The sequence below is a fragment of the Somniosus microcephalus genome, chromosome 34 (assembly GCF_052327205.1).
Source record: "Somniosus microcephalus isolate GS21.2 chromosome 34, FLI_Smic_1.0, whole genome shotgun sequence".
Classification (NCBI taxonomy): Eukaryota; Metazoa; Chordata; class Chondrichthyes; order Squaliformes; family Somniosidae; genus Somniosus; species Somniosus microcephalus.
In genome coordinates this window covers 3,599,848-3,625,448 of record NC_141020.1, presented here as the reverse complement: position 1 = coordinate 3,625,448, position 25,601 = coordinate 3,599,848, and the positions used below count along the sequence as shown (strand labels likewise).

General features: G+C 51.9%; 1 protein-coding gene across 3 annotated transcripts in view; it reads right to left on the bottom strand.

Moving 5' to 3' along the window:
• Positions 1–329: 329 nt before the first annotated feature.
• LOC147096649 (BRD4-interacting chromatin-remodeling complex-associated protein-like) overlaps positions 330–25,601 on the bottom strand; it is a 126,069-nt gene continuing 100,797 nt past the window's right edge. The window contains exons 7-16 of one of the 3 annotated variants that reach the window (XM_085973199.1): positions 22,139–22,384; positions 17,218–18,024; positions 15,991–16,234; positions 14,457–14,596; positions 13,252–13,380; positions 10,789–10,850; positions 8,563–8,711; positions 6,600–6,694; positions 3,488–3,590; positions 330–1,611 (exon numbers count right to left, since the gene is read on the bottom strand). In XM_085973199.1, the coding sequence (XP_085829325.1) occupies positions 425–1,611; positions 3,488–3,590; positions 6,600–6,694; positions 8,563–8,711; positions 10,789–10,850; positions 13,252–13,380; positions 14,457–14,596; positions 15,991–16,234; positions 17,218–18,024; positions 22,139–22,384 (3,162 nt within the window). In that variant the 3' untranslated portion in view covers positions 330–424. The remainder of the gene's footprint in view (positions 1,612–3,487; positions 3,591–6,599; positions 6,695–8,562; positions 8,712–10,788; positions 10,851–13,251; positions 13,381–14,456; positions 14,597–15,990; positions 16,235–17,217; positions 18,025–22,138; positions 22,385–25,601) is intronic. The other 2 variants (XM_085973200.1, XM_085973201.1) reach the window with 2 other exon arrangements.

Here is a 25,601-nt window from a genome sequence, read left to right as displayed (position 1 = left end):
ATCATCTAGTTAGCCCATTTGAATTCATCACTAACCGCCTCTCATATTCCACATCTTTAAGGTTGCTTCGCCCTTTGCCTTTAACAAACGCAAGGACACGGGGCCCCAAAAAGGCAAGTTGTATCATCCCTTCCCCCAGCCTGTGCCACTTCCAACCGACCTGTTAGAAAAGGTACAAGCCCCACGTGAGAGGCAGTGGCAATCTCATCACAGGTTACACTGGAGGGTTATCACTGCATCTTTCACTAATGTTAAAAGCCTCAAGAATGTATTGAGCAAGATCGCTTTAGGATGCAATGTTTACAAAATGCCACCAAGGTAGGCTCACATAAAGGGATATCATCTCTTTAATGAGCTGTGTTGTGGTTGTACAGCACAGCCATCGTACCAACATTGGGATAAAGTACTAGTCGAACGGACTGAGTCATCTAGTGTAAGTTCTAGCTCCAAGGCCTCCATTGTGATTGGGTGCAAGATAGCTGTCTGAGTGGGGAGTGGGGGAAAAGGGTGAAGAGTTCATTTCTGAGGAATTGTACGGAGACGACACTGGGTTTTGAGCTACGGACACAGACTGTGGTTGCCTCAAGTTCAGGATACTGTCGATGGCGCTCTGCAAATGCTCGTTCAGCGTGTCGTCCTGTGGACTGTCACTGGAGAAGCTGGCATTGTCCATGTCGAACGACTCTGACTTGCTCCGCTTGGCGGGCGGGAGCGTCAGTTCCCAGGACCCGTCAGGAGGATCTGCTTTGATTACGCTGTGCATTAACTCGTCCTCAACGTCCGACAGCTGCTTCATGAGTCCGCCAGCGCCATCGTCCGCTTTCCCTCCGGGGGGCTCCTCCGATTTGGGAGGCAGAAGGTTCGTATGTGTTCGAGCCTTCTTACTGAAGCTCGAGGCCTTCGGGCTGTCCTCAGGCCTGGTTCTCCCAGTTCTCACCTTTGGACTCTCCGCAGATTTGCACGTGGCTATGACACTTTTGGAAGCTACCTCGCACTTGGATAATGTTTCCCTCCTGCTGTCCTCTACCCTGACTGGCCCACCCTGAGATGGGTTAACAGCAGTTCGGTTAGCTGAAAGTGACTGCACGTTGTCCTTATAAGTCTTCCGCGGCGGCAGCTTGCAATAGTTGGCACTGCGAGGCGACTGTTTCTCAACGGGAGACGGCGTCGTGTGATCAAGAGTTCCGTTCATCTGGCCAACGCTGGTGACCACCGGGCATTCGGTGCTTTTGATCACTGAGCTCTTGGTGACAGATTGGTGCACCGGGTCAAGAGCCGTGTTGTGAACCACTTTACTGAGCCCCGCCTCCTGCTTGATCTTCAGCTTCAAGCCAATCCTGCTCCGCGCCTCGTACGTCTTCATTGGAGGAGGCCTGCTTCTGGTGTGAAGAGTGTCATCGTCTCCATCCAACGATGGCGATGCCTTTGCCCACGACACAGAAGGCGAGCCTCCTGTCTGCTTGATCACCAATTTCGTAGGGTGGATCGGTGTTGTGGTTTGAATCGGGGGAATCCGAGGGGTTTCCAGTGAAGCTGTTGAAGTGTTACAGGAGGGGGATGAAGAAGAGGTAGCAAGACCATGGGATCTGGAGGAAGATGCCACATATTCATCTACGGTGGAAAAAAAATACAAGAATTTACATTTGAAAACTTAAAAAAAAAATTTTTTTTTTTATTTTTTTTTTTTTACACACTTCCTTTCAACTCCATTTTTTTCCCTTCCTCCCCATCAATGCCTCAATTCTCATTCTTGTTATCAAATCCCTCCGTGGCCCTCGGCCCCTCCCTGTCTCTGTAACCTCCTCCAGCCTTACAATCACCACCCCCCCCGCCCCCCCGAGACCTCTGCGCTCCTCCAATTCTGGCCTCTTGCACATCCCTGATTCTCATCGCTCCACCATTGGTGGCTGTGCCTTCAGCTGCCTGGGGCCCCGAGCTCTGGAATTCCCTCCCTAAACCTCTCCGCCTCTCTCTCCTCCTTTAAGACGCTCCTTAAAACCGACCTCTCTGACCCAGCTTTTGGTCACCTGTCCTAATATCTCCTTATGTGGCTCGGTGTCAAATTTTGTCTGATAATCGCTCCTGTGAAGCGCCTTGGGACGATTTACTACGTTAAAGGCGCTATATAAATGCAAATTGTAGTTGTCGTTTCCTAGTCTACACTAACCTATTCTTCCTCTTTACAGATGGTGACACACCTGTTGTGTATTCCCATCTCCCCGAGTTATCAAGGGAAGCAGAACTATTTTAAATTTTGTTCTGGTAACTGAAATGCAATTGCACCGCACATTAATAAATCTGTGCATACTCCAGGGTTTGAGTGGAATCATCCCTGTTGTAAACTTCAGGTTAAGCTTTTCAGACATTTTAAATAATTAATCTTTTTTTTTTTAATTGGCAGAAGAACCAAAGGCGAAAGGAGGAGAATGTGTTTTTAAACGCAGCGAGTTGTTGTGATCTGGAACGTGCTGCCTGGAAGCAGATTCAATAGTAACTTTCAAAAGGGAATTGGATAAATACTTAAAAAGGAGAACCTTACAAGGCTATTGGGACTAATTAGAGCGCTCTACCAAAGAGCCGGCACAGCCACGACGGGCCGAATGGCCTTCTTTCGTGCTGTAAGATTTTGTGGTTCTATTTCACACTTTGTGCACTAGAAACATAGAAGATAGGAGCAGGAGTCGGCCATTCGGCCCCTCAAGCCTGCTCCGCCATTCAATGAGATCATGGCTGATCATCCAAATTCAGTACCCTGTCCCTGCCTTCTCCCCATATCCCTTGATCCCTTTAGCCTTAAGAAATATATCTAACTCCTTCTTGAATATCTAGGCAAACAGTAGCGGTTCCTCCACTAGTGCAAGGGACACAGTGAAATGCAAAGAACATAAAGTAAAGTAGAGACAGGTTTCCTGCTTTCGCAGCTCACAACACCTCGGGTCTTCTTCACCCAGAGAGTGGTGAACCTGTGGAATTCTCTGTCACAGAGGGCGGCGGAGGCCAGTTCATTAAATATATTCAAGAAAGAGTTGGATATATTTCTTAAGGCTAAAGGGATCAAGGGATATGGGGAGAAGGCAGGGACAGGGGACTGAATTTGGATGATCAGCCATGATCTCATTGAATGGCGGAGCAGGCTTGAGGGGCCGAATGGCCTACTCCTGCTCCTATCTTCTATGTTTCTATGTCCACACTTAGAACCAGAAGCGCGCCACAATACGCGGAGTTCACCCGAACCTCTCCCAAATCTCAACATCACGGCAAACCTCCTGCATGCACTGGTCCGGAGGGAAAGGCAGCCAGGAACTGATCGGCCCAGAACTGGTCAGCCAGCATAGGCGAGCAGGATCTTCACCGAAGGATCGGGTCGGATTGGGAAAGTAATCCGAAAGACCACGCGCCCCTCATCAGAATCTCGATCCAGCCTTTAATGGAGTGTGCCCTGCCCTCTGAACCCCAACGGCAATACAGTAACTGCCACAAGCCTTACCCGGTTTCTCTTTTGCCAGCTGTTTGTCGGTGGTAAGGGAGGTTTTCTCTTCCTGGATAAACATCCGGTCGATCATCACCATCTCGGCCGATGGACTCAGCCTCTGGAAATTCAGAAAGACATCATTTCATTGTAGAACGCAAAGCCATCGACACCTTCCCCTTAGAGCGGAGTTAAATGTAAAGATCTTACATATTGAAACACTTTCTAGATGAATGTATTAGTCCAACCTTCCTTCAATTTTGTCCAATTTTCTATGGCTACGGACCTCACCAGAATTACGAGCAGAAATCTCCCGTATACTGAATGTATTAATATTCTCCCCCACCCTCTACCTGCCCTGTACTGAGGGAGTGCTGCACTGTCGGAGTGCTGTAATAAGGTTGTAAACTCTCATTGTCCAGGCCTGGCTGATCCTTTGGGGCAGTTTAAGGACAGCGTTTGCACCAGGAACGGAAACTCCCCAGTTATTGCACATTTTTAGCGGAGCAAATCTCCTTAGAAACAAAGAGAGGACAATAAGTGGGCCTTTCCAAACTTGGTCTGCTAACAAGCTTATCCATCAAATGCCAGAGTCCCAGCTTCCGCCGGTGGTCAGTGCTGATTCGGGTTAGGACTGTGGTAGCGCTGCAACAACTGACACCGGGAGAACTCACTGCTCTTCTTCAAATAGCGCCATGAGATCATAATATCCACCTAATGTGCCATAAGCTCTCAACCCGAAGGATCGCACCTCCGGCAATGCAGCGCTGCCTCGGTACTACACTGGAGCCTCAGCCTCGACTAGGAACACAAGTCCTGAGGCGGGCCTTGAACTCTGACCCGTCCGACTCAAGAGGCGAGAGTGGTAAAAACTGGGCCAAGCGGTCACATGCGGAGCAACAGTCGCGACACACTGCAGCAGAGCGGCAGGAGCCGGCACAGCTCTCGCTCTGACTCCTCTCCACTCGAACTGTGCCGCAGCGCGACACCCCCGCCCATTTCTAAACCTCCAGCCACATCGCGCCCGAAGGAGCTCGTCTCCCCCTCGGCCATGGATTGTGGTGAAGACGCAGTGCTAGTGATGGGAAGGGGGGGGGGGAGCGACAGACACGTACAAGGAGTCTTAACCTTTGAAAAACACACTGATCTGACTGCCACCAGCTGCAGCTGCCTGTCGATTGACCTCATCAGCTTATAATCAGCTACAGTTACCTGGATTTGCCTGTCTCAAGCACCAGCTCTAAAGGGACAAACCAGATTAGCACCGGAATGTCACAACAGTGCGGCCGGCCCTAGATTACCCATCGCAGGGGAGGGGGCTCCGTCACGCACTAGGGTTATCCAGGTCTAGGCACACCACAGTTCACTTGGGATCAATGTTCCCCTCTTACTTTTTTTTTGGTGCACGGTCCCTGTCATGAATCTTATCATGACTCATGAAGTAACACTGGACGGCCAGCTGGTGGCGCCGTCCAAGGAGTATAAATACTCGGGCGTGGGCCCAGCTTGCTCAGGATGTTTCTGTAACCAGGAACTAGTGATGTAACTAGAAATCTCATGGTTTGAAACAGTTGATTAAAGCCTTGTTTGATACTCAAACCAAGCTCTCAGTAGTCTTTTTACATCAGTCCCCCCTTCAAGTGGCTGCGCGGCCCATTCAAACATTCCCGCCTGTGCAGTTTCTCCCGTATAAAAGCCGGCGGGCGGCCTGCGCGGTGCGTCCAGACAGCCCCGTGGCCGCGCGGCTTAGCGGGAACGTCGCTCGGGATGTGGATGACTTTACGGTTGTTGGTGGGGCAAGATCGTCCCTTTCTGAATCCACGTTGGCTGCTCTTTTCTAGGCGAATATTCTACAGATAATCCTGGTTTACTTCATTCCCTAATTGTGCACGGCACGGAGGTATGGTTGCCCGGGTCTCTGGCCACCCGTGTCTGCTGTTTTGCCATCGTTTTATTGAAATGGGAACGGCGATGGGCCGATTCCAATTTATTGATCGCTCCTCAGTGTTCAGCAACTCCCTCGTAAGAATCGTCAATGGCTCACGAATCCCCTCTCTCATCTCGCTCGGCACTCTGGGGACAAACATTGTCTCTCGCTGGGGATGTGTGTGTTTTGAGCCCTTTCATCCCTCATCCAGGCCCTTGTTACCGCTAGACTCAACTATTCCAACCCACTCCTGGCTGGCCTCCCACATTACACCCTACGTAAACTCATCCAAAACTCAGCTGCCCGTGTCCTAACTCGCCCATCATCACCCCCTGTGCTCGCTGACCTACACTGGCTCCCGGTTAAGCAGCGCCTCGATTTCAAAATTCTCATCCTTGTTTTCAAATACCTCCATGGCCTCGACCCCCCCTCCCTATCTCTGTAACCTCCTCCAGCCCCACAACCCCCCCCCCCACCGAGATATCTGCGCTCCTCTAATTCTGCCCTCTTGAGCATCCCTGATTATAATCACTCAACCACTGGTGCCTTCTGTTGCCGAGGCCCTAAGCTCTGGAATTCCCTGCCTAAACCTCTCCGCCTCTCTCTCCTTTAAGACGCTCCTTAAAACCGACCTCTTTCACCTGCCGTAATTTCTCCTTATGTGGCTCGGCGCCAAATTTGTTGTCTTACAATACTCCTGTGAAACGCTTTGGGCTGTTTTACTACATTAAAGGCGCTATATAAATACTGCTGTTGTCTCGAGTCACAACGCGGGTTCGATGCAGGGCAAGACTCCCACAGCTCTGCCCCAACCAGGTTTCTCCAGCTCGGACCACAGATGACCCCTTAGTGCAGCAAAATAACTCCCCTTCCATTTCTCCCAACGCCGCTCTGCCACCCCTGGCGAGTGAAAGCGCCAATTCAGTCCCTAATCAAGGGTAGCTTTGCGCGGCTCCAACTCGGACCGAGGTTGGCACCAACCTGAACCCACGTCACTCGAGCACTGCACAGGTGAGACGATGTCCAGCCTGCTCTGGATTTCAATGCAGTCCCCAGGAGGTTGAAAGATCAAATCAAACGTGACACCCAATTCCTCCCATCCCCTCCCCCAATACAAGGAGGGAAATATCTTCACACTCCAACACAAGGTGTCCCATCAGGGTCAGAGACGGTGCACAGAAGGCAGAAGAAGAAATGCGTTACCCTGGCCTCCTCGAACAGCAGCATTCTGTATTTGTTCAGCATGGCCTGCGTACGTTTTAATAATTGCGTCGACACGGCTTCAAATTCTTCGTCCACTGAAAGAGAGAAACATCAGAGTCATAACGGCACAGAAGGAGGCCATTCGGCCCATCGAGTCCGTGCCGGCTCTCTGTAGAGCAATCCAGTCAGTCCCATTCCCCCGCTCTATCCCCGTTGCCCTGCAAGTTTATTTCCCTCAAGTGCCTATCCAGTCTCCCCTTGAAAACACTGAGTGTCTCCGCTTCCACCACTTCCGTCGGCAGCGAGTTCCAGGTCCTCACCACTCGCTGCGTAGTAACGTTTTTCCTCACGTCCCCCCCCTGTATCTCTTGCCCAAAACCTTAAATCTGTGTCCCCTAGTCCTTGTACCATCAACTAGTGGGAACAGCCTTTCCCCGTCTAGCCTATCCAAACCCGTCATAATCTTGTACACCTCGATCAAATCACCCCTCAACCTCCTTTGCTCTAATGAAACCAAATCCAGCTTCTCCAACCTGTCCTTGTAGCTAAGATCCCCCATCCCCGAAACCATTCTGGTAAATCTCCTCTGCACCCTCTCGAGGGCCTTCACATGCTCCCTAAAGTGCGGTGACCAGAACTGGATAGCATCCGAGTGTTGCACGCTTTGATTACGAAATATATATATTTTTTAAATGAATGAAAACAATTGGGGAGGGAGGGAGGGAAGGGCGGGCAGGGGAGAGATATTCGATCTGCCCATGGTTGTGCAAAGTTTTAAAGGCCAAGTAAATGCTTTTGGACACCTGCAGCGCGATACAGTGTTCCACTGTATCACGGGCTCGCGGCTGGGGAATTGTCATTCAACAAGGAGCCGACTGACATTTACCACAAAGTGGGAAACCTGAACATCGGAATAAAACACAACAAACGGAAACACGGAGGAGGCTCTCAACACCTGGAAAGAGGAATGACGGGACTGGCTGGTGTTCCGAGTGGGACCTATTGAATCTCTCAGCACAGGAGGAGGAGGCCATTCGGCCCATCGTGCCGGTGAAAGAGCTCTCCAATTAGTCCCACTCCCCCTGCTCTTTCCCCACAGCCCTGTGAATTTTTCCTTTTTCAAGTATTGCTCCGATTCCCTTTTGAAAGTCACTATTGAATCTGCTTCCACCGCCCTTTCAGGCAGCGCGTTCCAGATCACAACTCGCTGCGTAAAAACATTCTCCTCATCTCCCCTCTGGTTCTTTTGCCAATCACCTTCAATCTGTGTCCTCTGGTTACCGACCCTCCTGCCACTGGAAACAGTTTCTCCTTATTTACTGAAATTCTTTGACCCTTTATTGCAACAGGTTTGAGGACAGGTTTACACCGGAAACGTTAACCCACCTGTTCTCTTCCAGATGTTGTTGACAGACTCGCTCTGTATTTCCCGGTATAATCTGTTCCCGAACAGACACCGATGGCTTAGGTAGGACAGGGGAAAGCGGGGAGGCTTGACGTTCAGTTACAGAGCGATCCCGGTTCCTTAATCGCTCCCTTTGAACTGGACCACGCACTTGACAAGACGAGAAAGGGCTATTGGACTACATCAGCCGGCCCGTGTCTCTCCTACCAGTCTCAGAATAAGCCCAGCCCAAAAAATATGCATTTGTAAACTTTAGCCAAGATCACCGTAAAGCTGGTTCCACTGCACTGGCTGCGGACTGGTATGGAACTGCACAAAGGACCTGCATGGCACGAGTAAAGCTTTACACACAGGACTCCGTAAGTGTGGTGTGCAGGAGCGCACTGGGGATTGAACAAGGCAATGCAGGGGAAGCTCAAGTGTGCACCGGAGGGAGTAGCTCTTCACACAAACCACGGCGCTGCTCTGAGGAGCGCAGCGGTGTGACAGAGCAGCGCCGTGGAAAGGGTGGGGGGGAGTTTGGAAATGAAACTCGGTTAACTGCCCCGTGGACCTTACCTTTCCTGTGTTCCTCACCCGATGGTAACGTGCCCTGGTAAAGGTGATATGGCAGGAGTCTGTGGACCACGTCTTCGTACGATCGGAAGGGGGACTTGTAGTCCGGTTGCAGCACTGCATCCTGATCCTTGTGGAGTCGGTCCAATACCCTGCAATCGAGGCACAGACACGCTGCTTTAGGACGGAGGGTGGGACGCACTCTAGAAATTCTCCAGTGACAAAACTGGGTGCCATCAATATAAGACAGTCACTGATAAATCCAATAGGGAATTCAGGAGAAACTTCTTTACCCAGAGAGTGGTGAGAATGTGGAACTCGCTCCCACAGGGAGTGGTTGAGGCAAATAGTATAGAGGCATTTAAGGAGACTGGATAAACACACGAGGGAGAAAGGAATAGAAGGGTATGTTGATGGGGTGAGATGGAGGGGGTGGGAGAAGGAGGCTCGTGTGGAGCATAAACACCGGCACGGACCAGTTGGGCCAAACGGCCTGTTTCTGTGCTGTAAACTCTATGTTTTGTTCACGGGATGTGGGCATCGCTGGCAAGGCCGGCATTTATTACCCAACCCTAATTGCCCGAGAAGGTGGTGGTGAGCCACCATTTCAGAGGGCAGTTAAGAGTCAACCACACTGCTGTGGGTCACATATCGGCCAGACCGGGTAAGGACGGCAGATTTCCTTCCATAAAGGACATTCATGAACCAGGTGGGTTTTTTAACGACAATCCTGTAGTTTCATGGTCATCATTGCTGATACTAGCTTTTATTACAGATTAATTTTTAATGTACTGAATTTAAATTCCCCAGCTGCCTGCGGTGGGATTTGAACTCACGTCTCTGGATCATTAGTCCAGGCCTCTGGATTACTAGTCCAGTAACAGAACCACCATGCTACTGTAGACATTTCCGCAGCTTCCTGCTGGTAAAACAACAACAGAGGAACAGAATTCAGCCCCTCCAGCCTGTTCCGCCATCCAATTAGATCATGGCTGATCCGTATCTTAACTCCATCGACCCGCCTTGGATCCGTGACCCTCAATATCCCTCGCCTCACAAAAATCTAGCGATCTCAGTTTTGAAATTTTCAATTGACCCCCAGCCTCATTTCCACCACCCTTTGTGTGAAGTGGTGCTTCCGGACATCACCCCTGAACAGCCTGGCTCTAATTTTGAGGTGATGCCCTCTTGTTCTGGACTCACCCCCACCAGAGGAAATAGTTTTTCTCGATCTACTCCTTTAATCATCTTAAACACCTCGATCAGATCACCCCTTAATCTTCTAAACTCGAGGGAATACAAGCCCAGTCTGTGCAACCTGACCTTGTAATTTAACCCCTTTTAGCCCCGGGTATTATTCTGGTGAATCTGCGCTGCCCCCCTCCCAGACCCATATATCCTTCCTGAGGTGCGGGGCACAGAACTGAACGCAGTGCTCTAAATCGGGTCTAACCTGAGTTTTATATAACAACCAACGTTCCCGCTAAGCTGCATGGCCGCACAGCTGTCTGGAGGTCCCGTGCACCCCCGGGACCGGCTTTTCAAATGGGAGTTTTCGCGCAAGCATGAAATTTCAAATGGGCCGTGTAGCCCGTTAAAGCGGCCACGCACCTCAATAATTAGGGTGAACATTAGAAAGACCACCAGACGTCTCAAGGCGCTTTACAGCCAATGAAGTACTATTTGAAGTGGAGTCACTGTTGTAATGTGGGAAACGCGGCAGCCAATTTGCGCACAGCAAGCTCCCACAGACAGCAATGTGATAACGACCAGGTCATCTGTTTTAGTGATGTTGGTTGAGGGATAAATATTGGCCCCAGGACACCGGGGAGAACTCCCCCCCCCCTGCTCTTCTTCGAAATGGTGCCACGGGATCTTTTACATCCACCCGAGAGAGCAGACGGGGCCTCAGTTTACCGTCTCATCTGAAAGACGGCACCCCCGACAGTGCAGCACTCCCTCAGCACTGCACTGGGAATGTCAGCCTAGCTTTATGTGCTCAAGTCCCTGGAGTGGGACTTGAACCGACAACCTTCTGACTCAGAGGCGAGGGTGCTGCCCACTGAGCCACGGCTGACTCACTGATAACAACTTGCATTTATATAGCGCCTGTAACACAGGGAGATGGAGAGGCAGAAGGATTTAGGGGGAGAATTCTAGAGCCAGGCCGACTGATGGTGGGATGGGGAGAGAGTTGGCTGTAATTTGTGGATTAAGGGCATTACTTACACAGCTTCCTTTGTCGGTTGCAGGGACACTGGCGTTTTCAAAGCTCCCAATTTATTCTCCATCTGTGAATGATAACAGGACAAACAAACACGTGAGGGCGGAAATATTTCCAATAATCGCTTCAAAGGCAATTTGGTGCTGGAATAGCGCGGGAGATCAACTGGAAATATTGAATGTCATCTTAAACCGTAGCAGCAATTAAAAAAAAACACACGGCATGTTGGCGTGGGGCGAGTGCAGCGTGCTCGGGAGGGACAGGTGACTCTGGACCTCTGATTCCCAAAGCTCTCCACCACTGGGGGTTTTCCTCACCTCGTGTCTGGGTCTGTTGGAGACTCATTGATCGAGATTGATTGCTGCGATTAGTCTTGGAGCAGAGAAGGTTAAGAGGAGATTTGATAGAGGTGTTTAAAATCATGAAGGGTTTAGATAGAGTAAATAAAGAGAAACTGTTTCCAATGGCTAAAGGGTCGGTAACCAGAGGGCACAGATTTTAGGCGATTGGCAAAAGAACCAGAGGCGACATGAGGAAATCTTTTTTACACAGCGAGGGGTGAGGATTTGGAATGCGCTGCCTGATAGGGCGGTGGAGGCAGATTCAACAGTGGCCTTCAAAAGGGAATTGGATAAATAGTTGAAGGAGACAAAATTGCAGGGATCTGGGGAAAGAGCGGGGGAGTGGGACTAACTGGATCACTCTTCGAAAGAGCCGGCACAGACTCGATGGGCCGAATGGCCTCCTTCTGTGCTGTACTGTTCTCTGATTCACTGATTCCAGTCAACAACTCCTTTATGGTTGTATCGTGCAACTACCAGGAGGGGAGAAGGTGAGTTAGATCAACCCTGGTCTTTTTACGTCTCACACTTCCTACGAGGGCCCAAGGTTAGGCACAGGCGAGCTCCGCTCCCTTTGCTGCTTGTGAATTTGCAGACGACACAAAGCTGGGTGGGAGGGTAAGCTGTGAGGAGGATGTCGTGAAACTCCAGTACGATTTGGACAGGTTGGGTGATTGGGCAGAAACATGGCAAATGCACTATAATGTGGATAAATGTGAGGTTATCCACTTTGGTGGCAAAAACAGGAAGGCAGATTATTATATGAATGGCAATAGATTGGGAGAAGGGGAAGTGCAACGAGACCTGGGTGTCCTTGTGCACCAGTCGCTGAAGGTAAGCATGCAGGTGCAGCAGGCGGTTAAGGCGGCAAATGGTATGTTGGCCTTCGTAGCAAGAGGGTTTGAGTACAGGAACAAGGATGTCTTGCTGCAGTTGTACAGGGCCTTGGTGAAACCGCATCTTGAGTATTGTGTGCAGTTTTGGTCGCCTTATCTGAGGAAGGATGTTCTTGCCATGGAAGGAGTTCAGCGAAGATTCACCAGGCTGATACCTGGGATGGCAGGAATGACGTATGAGGAGAGATTGGGTCGATTGGGCTTATACTCACTGGAGTTTAGAAGATTGAGAGGGGATCTCATCGAAACCTATAAAATTCTGTCAGGCCTGGACAGACTAGATGCAGGAAGGATGTTCCCGATGGTCGGGGAGTCCAGAACCAGGGGTCACAGTCTAAGGATAAGGGGTAAGCCATTTAGGACAGAGATGAGGAGGAATTTCTTCACCCAGAGAGTGGTGAACCTGTGGAATTCTCTACCACAGAAGGCAGTGGAGGCCAATTCATTAAATATATTCAAGAAGGAGTTGGATATATTTCTTAAGGCTAAAGGGATCAAGGGATATGGGGAGAAGGCAGGGACCGGGTACTGAATTTGGATGATCAGCCATGATCTCATTGAATGGCGGAGCAGGCTCGAGGGGCCGAATGGCCTACTCCTGCTCCTATCTTCTATGTTTCTATGTTCTATGGGTACAGCCCCCAATATAAAGGAGGAGACTACACCGTGACACAAGAGGGGTTCCGCTCTCCGCCGTTGGGGAGCCCAAGTACTGTTAGAAGAAAGTTCCCATCCTGCCGAAGGTCGGCCAGCCCTTCACTTTAAAAAAAAAATGTATTCGGTCACGGGATGTGGGCGTCGCTGGCAAGGCCCAGCATTTATTGCCCATCCCTAATTGCCCTCGAGAAGGTGGTGGTGAGCCGCCTTGTTGCAGTCCTTGTGGTGAAGATACCCCCACGGTGCTGACTTTGTTGTAGCGGTTTGGGTACAACGGAGCTGCTCGCTCGGCCATTTTAGAGGCCACATTGCTGTGGAGTCTGGAGTCACATAGCGGCCAGACCGGGTGAGGGCGGTAGATTTCCTTCCCTAAAAGGACATTAGTGAACCAGATGGGTTTTTACGGCAATCCGGTAGTTTCATGGCCACCATTACTGACACTAGCTTTTTAATTCCAAATTTATTTCATTAACTGAATTTAAATTCCCCAGCTACCGTGGTGGGATCTGAACTCACGTCTCTGGATTACTAGTCCGGTACCATAAGCGCTGTGCCACCGCACCCTGCTACGTACCTGGTGTGCCTGCACAGAGGCAGCTGGCATTAACTGCGTGAGTCCTTTGCCGAGCAGCTGGATCTGTATCGGTCCTTTGGTCAAGCTCATATTCAGGCTCGAAATCGAGCCGATTACTCCAGGTTTAGTCTGTGAAAGGCCAAGAACAATTAACGCATCAGTGGGTCAATGCTGGACGCCGTGTGTGATGGAAACACTTGGGGGAGGAGGGGCGAGAGACAGAGAGAGAACATTGACTACAAAAGCAAGGCAACATATTCAGTGAAAGTACCAAAAATCGTAAAAAAAAATACACGCAAGCAGAACCTCCGGAATTTACAGTACAGGTGGTGGCCATTTGGCCCCTCATGTCTGTTCCAGCTCGTTTAGAGCGCACATTTTGTCAGCTTGGCTCAGTTAGTAGCAGTCCCACCTGAGTCAGCAAGGAGTGGGTTCAAGCCCCACTTCTGGACTGATGCACATAATCTAGCCCGACACATCCTAGTGCAGTACCGAGGGAGCGACGCACTGCCGGAGGGGCAGTACCGAGGGAGCGACGCACTGCCGGAGGGGCAGTACCGAGGGAGCGCCGCACAGCCGGAGGGGCAGTACCGAGGGAGCGCCGCAATGCCGGAGGGGCAGTACCGAGGGAGCGCCGCACTGCCGGAGGGGTAGTACTGAGGGAGCGCCGCACAGCACCGAGAGAGCGCCGCACAGCCGGAGGGGCAGTACCGAGGGAGCGCCGCACTGCCAGAGGGGCAGTACCGAGGGAGCGCCACACTGCCGGAGGGTCAGTACCGAGGGAGCGCCGCACTGTCCGAGGGGCAGTACCGAGGGAGCGCCGCACTGTCCGAGGGGCAGTACTGAGGGAGCGCCGCACTGTCCGAGGGGCTGTACCGAGGGAGCGCCGCACTGTCCGAGGGGCAGTACTGAGGGAACGCCACAGTGCCGGAGGTGCCGTCCTTCGGATGAGACGTTAAACCGAGGCCCTATCTGTCCGGAGCAGGGAGTGCTCCTGACCCACATTCCCCTCTCAGCCAACACCCCCAGATTAACCAGTTCTCCCTCTCGTGTGCTGCAGTGCTTCACCAACATACCAGTCACTGCACTTCAAAGGAAATTCGTCGCGTGAAGCACTTTGAAACGTTCGACTGGATGAGGCACGATATGAAAGCGAGTGTGGTTTATTACAATAAACACAAATGTTTGCAATGCCCTTTCCCTACCTGTAGTCCTGGCTGGATCTGGTGCTGCGCGAGAGGCTTCATCTGTAACGAAACCGCTGCTCCCTGCTGTAAGTGGCAGGTGCCTCCAGCTCCCCCTGAGATGACGTTGCTGTCTGGAGACCTTGTTGTGGTCGTGGTGCCTGACATAACGAACGGGACAATGTTTAATGAGCCGCAGGAATAAAGCCCGCTCTACTAACGATACAATTCATCGGACCATTAATACTCTGGAACAGTTGCAACCCCAGTTTACTGCGTTCACACACACACTGCTCCACTGCGCAAAATAATTAAACATTGGGAATCACAACCAGCCTTTTTACAGACAGGACAACACAGATTTCCTTCCTGCCTTGTGCGGCTGTAACCCTCGGCTCCTGTGTCAGCCGTGGCACCCTCGCCTCAGCGTCAGGAGCTCGTGGATTAGAGTCCCACTCCAGAGACATAAGAATAGGAGCAGGAGTCGGCCATTCGGCCCCTCGAGCCTGCTCCGCCATTCAATAAGATCATGGCTGATCCTGGACCTCAACTCCACTTCCCGCCCGATCCCCTGATCCCTCGATTCCCCTAGAGTCCAAAAATCTATCGATCTCAGCCTTGAATATACTCAACGACTGAGCATCCACAGCCATCTGGGGCAGAGAATTCCACAAAATCTAGGCTGACACTCCCAGGGCAGTGCGGAGGGAGCGCTGCACTGTCAAGGGCCAGTATTGAGGGAGCACTGCACTGTCGAGGGTCCGTATTGAGGGAGCGTTGTACTGTCGAGGGCCAGTATTGAGGGAGAGTTGCACTGTCGAGGGTCAGTATTGAGGGAGCGCTGCACTGTCGAGGGCCAGTATTGAGGGAGCGCTGCACTGTCGAGGGCCAGTATTGAGGGAGAGCTGCACTGTCGAGGGCCAGTATTGAGGGAGCGCTGCACTGTCGAGGGTCAGTATTGAGGGAGCGCTGCACTGTCGAGGGTCAGTATTGAGGGAGCTCTGCACTGTCGAGGGTCAGTATTGAGGGAGCTCTGCACTGTCGAGGGTCAGTATTGAGGGAGCGCTGCACTGTCGAGGGCCAGTATTGAGGGAGCGCTGCACTGTCGAGGGTCAGTATTGAGGGAGCGCTGCACTGTCGAGGGTCAGTATTGAGGGAGCGCTGCACTGTCGAGGGTCAGTATTGAGGGAGCGCTGCACTGTCGAGGGCCAGTATTGAAGGAGAGTTGCACTGTCGAGGGCCAGTATTGAGGGAGTGCTGCACTGTCGAGGGCCAGTATTGAGGGAGCGCTGCACTGTCGAGGGCCAGTATTGAGGGAGCGCTGCACTGTTGGAGGTGCCGTCTTTCGGATGAGACATTAAATTGAGGCCCCGTCTGGTGGATGTAAACACTCCCACAACACTATTGGAAGAAGAGCAGGAGAGTTCTCCCTGGAGTCCAGGAGCCAATATTTATCCCTCAACCAACATCACTAAAACAGGTTATCTGATCATTTTGTATTGCTGCACTCAAATTCTTCGCCAACTTCCCCCCCCGCCTGATTTCGGTTACTCACCTGCCGAAGATGTCTTCACAAGGACGGATGTCTGTTGGAGAAGTGATGCCAGCGCTGCCTGGCCTCCCCCGTGAGGCTGGGACTTCACACTTGCCGAGGTGGTATGCACCTGGGCTTGTACACTTGGAGACTGCACCTGGCTGCTGATCAGCATCGTGGGCGCCTGGCTGCTCAGCTGGCTCAAGCCAGGCATGGCTTGGTTAGCTGCTGACTGCTTGGCTTGAAGAATTATATTATGCTGCATCTGTTGAAATAAAATGTATCGCCATGTCTCCGGTTCCATTGGGTCTGTACTGAGTTACACAGAATGTACGGCACAGAAACAGGCCATTCGGTGCTCCGTGCTGGTGTTTATGCTCCACACAAGCCTCCTCCCGCCCCTCTTCAACTCACCCCATCAACATAACTTTCTATTCCTTTCTCCCTCATGTGCTATTTAGCTTCTCCTTAAATGCCTCTACGCTATTCGCCTCAACCACCCCCTGTGGTAGCGAGTTCCACATTCTCACCACTCTCTGGGTAAAGAGGTTTCTCCCGAATTGGATTTTTTAGTGACTGTCTCATATTTATGACCCCTCGTTTTGGTCTCGCCCACAAGTGGAAACATCAGTAAAGGTCCTACGACTTGGCCTTAGCATCCCTAGTTTAGGGTAGGGCACATCTGCCAGGGTCGCGGGCCCTAATCGGTACTCGGTAGCACGCTGGTTTGGGTTTGGTCGCGATGCACCCCACAGTCAAATATCCAACCAACACTCACTGTCTGGGTTCAGATGCGAAAAGTGGGGGGAGGCACAGTGGGATGGGGAGGGGGAAGGGGGTACAGTGGGGTGAAGGTGAACCAGTGTCCACAGGACTTTATCCAGCAATAAGTCAACACTCTCAAGACAGGAGGCAAAAAAAATTGGGAAAGGGGGGAGTGGGAGAGAGGAGGTGGCAAAAGGAAATGATAAAAGCCCACATTGTGATGTTTACCTGAATTTACGCTCCTGTGACGCGCCTTGGGCATTTCGCTACGTTAGAGGCACTATATAAATACAGGCTGAACTGCTCATCTACCTCAGTCATTGCTTTCTCCCCGATTAACCCCGTCATCCCACCCCACCAAAACTCATTTCAACCCCAGTGGTGTCCCATCCCTTTAGGACCCAGGCACCCCCCCACCACCTCTCCCCCCCTGCCCCCCATTTCAACCGGTTACACAACAAAAGCAAAAGCGGCTGTACTCACCTGCTGCAGCTTCTCCATGATGCTCTTATGCTGTTGGGTGGGGTTGGGAATGGTGGACATGGACTGAAGTTGGCTGGTTACCATCTGAAACCGCTGCTGCTGCTCCGCCGTCAGGTGCAGGGTCTGGTAGACGGGCTGCAGGGGGGCCTGCGGCTGGGGGTGGAACTGAAGCTGCACGTGCTGCGCGGGAGGCTGCGGCGGATGGTGCTCGCCCTGGACTTGCGACGGGGCCGGCGGCTGGTGCAAGAGGTGGGCCGGGCTCTGCGCCTCGGCCTGGTTCTGCACCTGAGGCGTGGGCTGGACCTGGAGGTGCACCTGGGTGGGGGAGGTCAGCGGGGGCTGGGCCTCGGCCTGGTGCTGGGCCTGCGAAGGGTTCTGGAACTGGACCTGCAGGTGCGGCTGCGACGGGGGCCTCATGGGGTGCTGGGCCTGCGGGACCCCGTGCGGCGAGGACTGAACCTGCGTCTGAATCACGTAGAGGGGCTGTAGGGGCAGCTGAGACGGAGTGCAGGAGCGGGACAGGGGCTCGGAGGGTGGCCTGGACAGCACCTGGGGCTGCGAGGATGGACGGGACTGAGGGCGGGAGGGAGGCCTCGACAAAGGCTGGGGCTGCGAGGGGGGCCGGGACTGGTGCGGAGATTGCATCTGGTGGGGCGACTGCATCTGATGGGGCGACTGCATCTGGTGGGGAGACTGCATCTGCTGAAGGTGGAGCTGGCCATCGCTCTGTGGTATCTGAGGTAGGGGTGACTGTGACGAAACCGGCAGCTGTTGCAAGGCCGTCTTCTGCTGCCCAGCAGCCATCTGCTGAATGAACCAAACAAAGAGTAGAAGTTCGCGGAATTTCAAACTCCAGCGCTCACTCGATCCCTACAGGATCTTCACTACGGTCTAAGTCACTATTTCATTCTCAAGATAAAATAATTTGGTGAGGGAACTTGACAGAAGAAAGGCATATTGATGCAAATGTAGACCGCGCTCAAAATATCATCGCCACCAAAAATTAACTTTCATCTTCACAGCACCCACAACTTAAACTGATATTTTGCCTTTTAAGAATGTAGCCTCTTAGTGAAATAATACAATGACACGCAATCTTTGCTTTTTCAACAACAAAAAACAAAGACTGCACATTTTTACACTGATCATGGTGAGGGATGTTAGTGCAGGGAGTGAAGTAGGTTCCATTTCAGGCACCCAGTCCCGACAAACACTCCCAGGGCAGGTACAGCACGGGTTAGATACAGAGTAAAGCTCCCCCTACACTGTCCCATCAAACACTCCCAGGACAGATACAGATTAAAGCTCCCTCTACACTGTCCCGTCAAACACTCCCGGGATAGGTACTACCTGACATACATTGGCTCCCATTCCGACAACGCCTCGATTTAAAAATTCTGATATTGGTTTTCAAATCCCTCCATGGTCTCGCCCCTCCCTATCTCTGTAACCTCCTCCAGCCCCACAACCCTCCGAGATCTCTGCACACCTCTAATTCTGGCCTCTTGCGCATCCTCGATTCCCATCGCTCCGCCATTGGCGGCCGTGCCTTCAGCTGCCTGGGCCATAAGATCTGGAATTCCCTCCCTAAACCTCTCCGCCTCTCTCTCCACCTTTAAGATGCTCCTTAAAACCGACCTCTTTGACCAAGCTTTTGGTCACCTGTCCTAATATCTCCTTGGGTGCCTCGGTGTCAAACATTGCTGATAGCGCACTTGGGACGTTTTACTACATTAAAAAGGCGCTAGATAAATGCGCCTCTGTGGGGGATAAACCAAGGTCACAATAAATGCGGAGTGAGTTTCATTGGGTGTCCTTTGGAAAATCAGTGGAGAGATCCTGATAAAATAAAGGCTCATTAATTAGATGAAGTCGAGGTTGGTTAGAAGACGCAATGCCTGATCTTTGTGTGGAAACACACAGCTCCCTACAGTCCAGATCATGGTGTAAAAACCAAGTACACCACATACACATTACATTTAGATTTCACTCACTTCCCTGTATCCCCCCACCCACCCTCCAAACTTCAGAGCATGCCGAATCGTGCTGGGGTACGATGCCATAGACACACCTGGCCCAAGAGGTCAGCTTCAGCAGCAGCGCTCCCTCTAATTTTTATTTTAGGTGCACGGTTCCCTTTAAATTTGCCGCGCGGTATCTTTTTCCAGCGTTACAGCTGGCGGGTGGCCTGCGCGGGACCTCCCGATCGCTGCGCGGCCGCACAGCTTGGGGGTGGGGAAAACGTTGCATGGCGGGCTATTTATTCACAAGAGGCATCGCAGCCGAGCCCACACCCGCCTACTGCCCGAGGGCGGGAGCCCCCAGGCTGGTTTCTCTTTCTCTTTCCCCACTCGGTTGCCTGCGAGGCCACTGGGACCGGCCCGAGCCTCTCCCAATTGATTGCCCCGCTGAGATCTGTCACTCTGCAGTTTTTTTTGCGGGGGAGGCGGAGGTGGGGTGAAAAAGAACAATCGATCCTTTGCCCTTGCTGTATTGCATGGCTCAGTCGCACACTCCCGATCAGCAACGATCTTTCAGGGCTACTGTGAAAATGCACTGTATATATATCTAGCTACAGAACACACAATATCGATCTTCCTCAGATATAAATATAGCGTTAGGTGTTACAAGGAGACAAGATGGAAGGAAGAGTAAACAGCAGCTTGAAGCCAGAAGGAAGGGGCAAGTAGAGAAAGGCCATTTGGAGGGGTTGAGGCACACCAGTCTGTTACAGGCCACAAACACACGAGCTTTGACAGGGTCAGTCAGGAATACTAGCTGCACAACTGAAGGGAAACACTCTGGGACCAGACTGACGAGAGGCCTCAGTAAGTTTTCCACTCAAAGAAAACCCATCTCCTGACCACCCCCCCCCCCGCAAAGCAATCCGAGACTTTGAGCACAGCAAGCCGCTTGTAGCTCAGAACCCCGTGTCCTGGCTGCCCCCCCAGGACCGCCCGGGTAAACCTACCCTACCTGGGAGCAAAGCTCGCAAAGCACAATGGATTTATCGCCAGATTCCAAGGCTCAAAATACCACCAAACTTAGAGAATTTACAGCTCAGAAACAGGCCATTCAGCCCATCTAGTCAGTGCCGGTGTTTATGCTCCACACGAGCCTCCTCCCACCCCTCTCTACCTCACCCCATCACCATATCCTGACAGCTGTGTGTCACTCAAACACCAGCAATCCCATCTCAGCGCTGCACAACTGAAGTGAGATTGACTTTTCATGCCCTATCATTACAATTAGTTTATTGATTTTGGATTTCAAAATTTGGGAGAATTCCAGGGAGAGCACGTTAGAAGTGTCCCATCAAACACTCCCAGGGCAGGTACAGCACGGGTTAGATACAGAGTAAAGCTCCCTCTACACTGTCCCATCAAACACTCCCAGGGCAGGTATAGCACGGGTTAGATACAGAGTAAAGCTCCCTCTACACTGTCCCATCAAACACCCCAGGGCAGGTACAGCACGGGGTTAGATACAGAGTAAAGCTCCCTCTACACTGTCCCATCAAACACCCCAGGGCAGGTATAGCACGGGTTAGATACAGAGTAAAGCTCCCTCTACACTGTCCCATCAAACACCCCAGGGCAGGTACAGCACGGGGTTAGATACAGAGTAAAGCTCCCTCTACACTGTCTCATCAAACACTCCCAGGGCAGGTATAGCACGGGTTAGATACAGAGTAAAGCTCCCTCTACACTGTCCCATCAAACACCCCAGGGCAGGTACAGCACGGGGTTAGATACAGAGTAAAGCTCCCTCTACACTGTCCCATCAAACACTCCCAGGGCAGGTATAGCACAGGTTAGATACAGAGTAAAGCTCCCTCTACACTGTCCCCATCAAACACTCCCAGGGCAGGTACAGGACGGGATAGATACAGAGTAAAGCTCCCTCTACACTGTCCCATCAAACACTCCCAGGGCAGGTACAGCACGGGTTAGATACAGAGTAAAGCTCCCTCTACACTGTCCCATCAAACACTCCCAGGGCAGGTACAGCACGGGTTAGATACAGAGTAAAGCTCCCTCTACACTGTCCCATCAAACACTCCCAGGGCAGGTACAGCGCGAGTTAGATACAGAGTAAAGCTCCCCCATCAAACGTGCCTCAGTCCCAATCTCACGAAGAGCTCTTCCTCCTGTCCTGGGGCAACATTCCCATTTCCCATACCTACCAACCAGTGGTATCTCTCTGCGATATTTTCCAATTTCATGGAATGATACAGCACAGGAGGAGGCCATTCGGCCCATCGTGCCTGTGCCGGCTCTTTGAAAGAGCTCTCCAATTAGTCCCGCTCCCCCTGCTCTTTCCCCAGAGCCCTGCTAATTTTTCCTTTTCAAGTATTTACCCAATCCCCTTTTGAAAGTTACTATTGAATCTGCTTCCACCTCCCTTTCAGATCACAACAACTCGCTGCGTAAAAACATTTCTCCTCCTCTCCCCCTCTGGTTCTTTTGCCGATTATCTTCAACCCGTGTCCTCTGGTTACCGCCCCTCCTGCCACTGGGCACAGTTTCTCCTTGTCTACTCTAGTGAAACCCCTCATGATTTTGAACACCTCGATTAAATCTCCTCTTAACCTTCTCTGCTCGAAGGAGAACAACCCCAGCTTCTCCGGTCTATCCACATAACTGAGCTCCCTCATCCCCTGGCACCATTCCAGTAAATCTCCTCCGCACCCACTCCAAGGCCTTGACATCCTTCCTAAAAGTGTGGTGCCCAGAATTGGACTCAATGCTCCAGCTGGGGACCTAACCAGTGTTTTCAATAAAAGGTTTTACAGAAGGTTGTTTTTGTGCAGATAGTGGTGACTACAACCCGTCAAACTCAAAGCAGGAGCCGTGTTAGTAGAAGCGTCAAGAGAGAGCGAGAGATCGGGAGGAGGGCGGGTCGTGTGGTGTCGGACTACCTGGCCAGCCAGTATCTGCTGGAAGTGAGCGCCTGACAGCGAGGGCAACACTGTTTGTCCTTTGGAGTCCGCGTGTCCGGTGGGCATGGCCGGCGCCAGCCCCACGCTACTGCTGACGATAACCGAGGCCGGGACGCTGCTAGTGGTGGCGGTCGGCGCTAAGCTGTGAGGGGACGGTTGGTTCAGGCCCTTTTCCTGCTGGAGTTTCAGCGCCGCCTGGTAAAGCTGCTGCTGTTTCTGTTCCTGCTGTAACGTTCAAGACAAAGTCGTCAGCAACGCGGCACCGTTAGCAAGAGCTGAACTTCAGAAACTGGGGGCAACAAAAAAATGAGAGCGAGAGAGCGAGAGACTGCAGAGCGCACCAAAGGCGATGTAAAATTATTTTTTTTAAAACACAGCACGACAGAAGCACAGGCTTGGCACCACTCGTCTAGCAGGTGAACGCGCCCCTCCCTATCTCGGTGACCTCCTCCGGCCCGACAACCCTCCCGAGATCTCTGCACGCCTCCAATTCTGGCCTCTTGCGCATCCCCCGATTTATCATCGCTCCACCATTGGCGGCCGTCCCTAAACCTCTCCGCCTCTCTACCTCTCTCTCCTCCTTTTAAGAGGCTCCATAATACCCACCTCTCTGACCAAGCTTTTGGTTACCTGACCTAATATCTCATGCGGCTCGGTGACACGTTTTGTTTGATAATCGCTCTGGGACATTAAAGGAGCTCTATGACATGAATCAGTCATTCATGTGAAAATGACTTGTGTAATAATACTGGGCGGCCTGCTGGTGGCGCTGTCCAGGGAGAGTATAAATACTCGGGCATGGGCCCAGCTTGCTCAGGACATTCTTTAACAGGAACTAGTGAAGGACACAACTAGATCTCCATGTTGTAAAACAGTTGATTAAAGCTTTGTTTAATACTCAGACCAAGTGCCTAGTAGTTTTCTTACATCACTATATAAATCCAAGTTGTTATCGTTGTCGAAATACAATAATGAGTCAGCGTCTGGAAAGGTGCGAGGGCGGGTTAACTCTCCGGGTGCTGCCTTTTCTCTGCCTCTTCCGCTTTCGCTTCTAACGTCTGTGTTCCATTAACAAATCTATCCTTGCTGTGCAGTTCCACCTGCTCCGTATCCTCCACACCCCATTACAGATCCCGCAGCTCCCCGGAGGCCCTATGGGTGGGGGGGGGGTGGTGGTGGAGGAAAGGCAGCTACGCTCCTGGTGCAACCTCACCTCACCCAGTTCCACGCGAGGTCTCGGGTTCCGGCAGCTCAAGACGACATCGGGACGTGAAGCAAGAGCAGCTTGCGATGGTCGTGCAAACCCCTCAATCAGATCATTGCCGAGGGTACCCTGAAATTATTTCAGGGGCGGGGGGGGGGCAGTGGGAGGGTAAACGAGTTCTGGTCCGAATCAGGGCTGGCAGGGTAACTGTTGGTGTACTTGAAACTAAAAACGAATAGTGCCTGGGAGTGAATTACTGGAGTTGCCCTTTAGCTAAGGAGGGCTGGAATACTAAGGGGAGGAAGTTATGCTTCAGTTGTTCAGCGCCCTGGCCAGATGCCCCTGGAGTGACTGCGTTCAGTTCTGGGCACCGCACCTCGGCAAGGATATATTGGCCTTGGAAGAGGCGCAGCGCAAGATTCACCAGGATGATGTCGGGGCTAAAAGGGTTAAATTATAAGCAGAAGTTCTATAAGCTTGGCTTGTATTCCCTTAGCAGGGGAGTTCGCCCCGGTGTCCTGGCCAATACTTATCCCTCAACCAACATAACAAAAAACAGATGATCTGGTCATTATCACATTGCTGTTTGTGGGAGCTTGCTGTGCGCAAATTGGCTGCCGCGTTTCCCACATTACAACATTGACTACACTTCAAAAAGTACTTCATTGGCTGTAAAGCGCTTTGGGACGTCCGGTGGTCATGAAAGGCGCTATAGAAATGCAAGTCTTTCATTCTTTTAAGTTTAGACGGTCGAGGGGTGAACTAATCGAGGTGTTTGAGAGGATTCATAGAGTCAGAACGGCACAGAAGGAGGCCCTTCGGCCCATCGAGTCCATGCCGGCTCTCTGTAGAACAATCCAGTCAGTCCCATTCCCCCGCTCTATCCCCGTAGCCCTGCAAGTTTATTTCCCTCAAGTGCCCTAAATATTTAAAATTAGAAAGGGGTGCGACAGACTGATAGAAAGAGAGGGCTCTAGAACAAGGGGGACATAGATACAAGATTAAATGTAAAAGATTTAGGGCCGAGAGCAGGAGTAACCGTTTCTACAGAGAGGGTCGCGAGACGGTGGACTGCATTCCCGCAGTTAGCAACTGAAACAGGGACAGCGCCAACGCTTAAGAATGGGTTCGATCGGTGGTTGAAGGAAATGGAAATAAAGGGATATGGGAACAGGACGGGTACATGGGATTAGGGTACTGCTGGTGTGGAGGGCAGACACCAAAAAGGAGTTGATCGGGTAGATAGCGAAAAACTGGTGGAGGGAGTCCAGAACCTTAAAATTAGTGCCAGGCCGTTCAGGGGTGATGTCAGGAAGCACTTCTTCACACAAAGGGTTAGTGGAAATCTGGAACTCTCCTCCTAAAAATCTGTGCATGCTGGGGAGTCAATTGGAGCTTTCAAGACCGAGATACATAGAATTTTTTGGGTAAGGGTATTGAGGGATTATAGAGCAAAGGCGGGTAAATGGGGTTGAGATGCAGATCAGCCATGATCTTATTGAATGGCGTAACAGGTTCGAGGGGCTCCTCCTGTTCCTATACTACAAAGTGTATCACAAGGGACAAAGTGTTAATTTTTGTGCTTCAATTTTTTTAATTCGGAGAGCACCTGTGAGCATCCGCGTATCTGAGGGGGCGCGGGTGGAGAAATCACAGCGTGTGGCTGCTCCCTCTCACGAGCGTATCTGGGGGGGCGCGGGTGGAGAAATCACAGCGTGTGGCTGCTCCCTCTCACGAGCGTATCTGGGGGGGCGCGGGTGGAGAAACCACAGCGTGTGGATGCTCCCTCTCACGAGCGTATCTTGGGGGGGCGCAGGTGGAGAAATCACAGCGTGTAGCTGCTCCCTCTCACGAGCGTATCTGGGGGGGCGCAGGTGGAGAAATCACAGCGTGTGGCTGCTCCCTCTCACGAGCGTATCTGGGGGGGCGCGGGTGGAGAAATCACAGCGTGTGGCTGCTCCCTCTCACGAGCGTATCTGGGGGGGCGCAGGTGGAGAAGTCACAGCGTGTGGCTGCTCCCTCTCACGAGCGTATCTGGGGGGGCGCGGGTGGAGAAATCACAGCGTGTGGCTGCTCCCTCTCACGAGCGTATCTGGGGGGGCGCAGGTGGAGAAATCACAGCGTGTGGCTGCTCCCTCTCACGAGCCAATGATTCCTGTTGAAAAGTGCTGACAAGGACAGGCTGAGACTCGGATCTGATGCCACCTTAAAGGTGAATAGCCACACACTGGGTGAGGC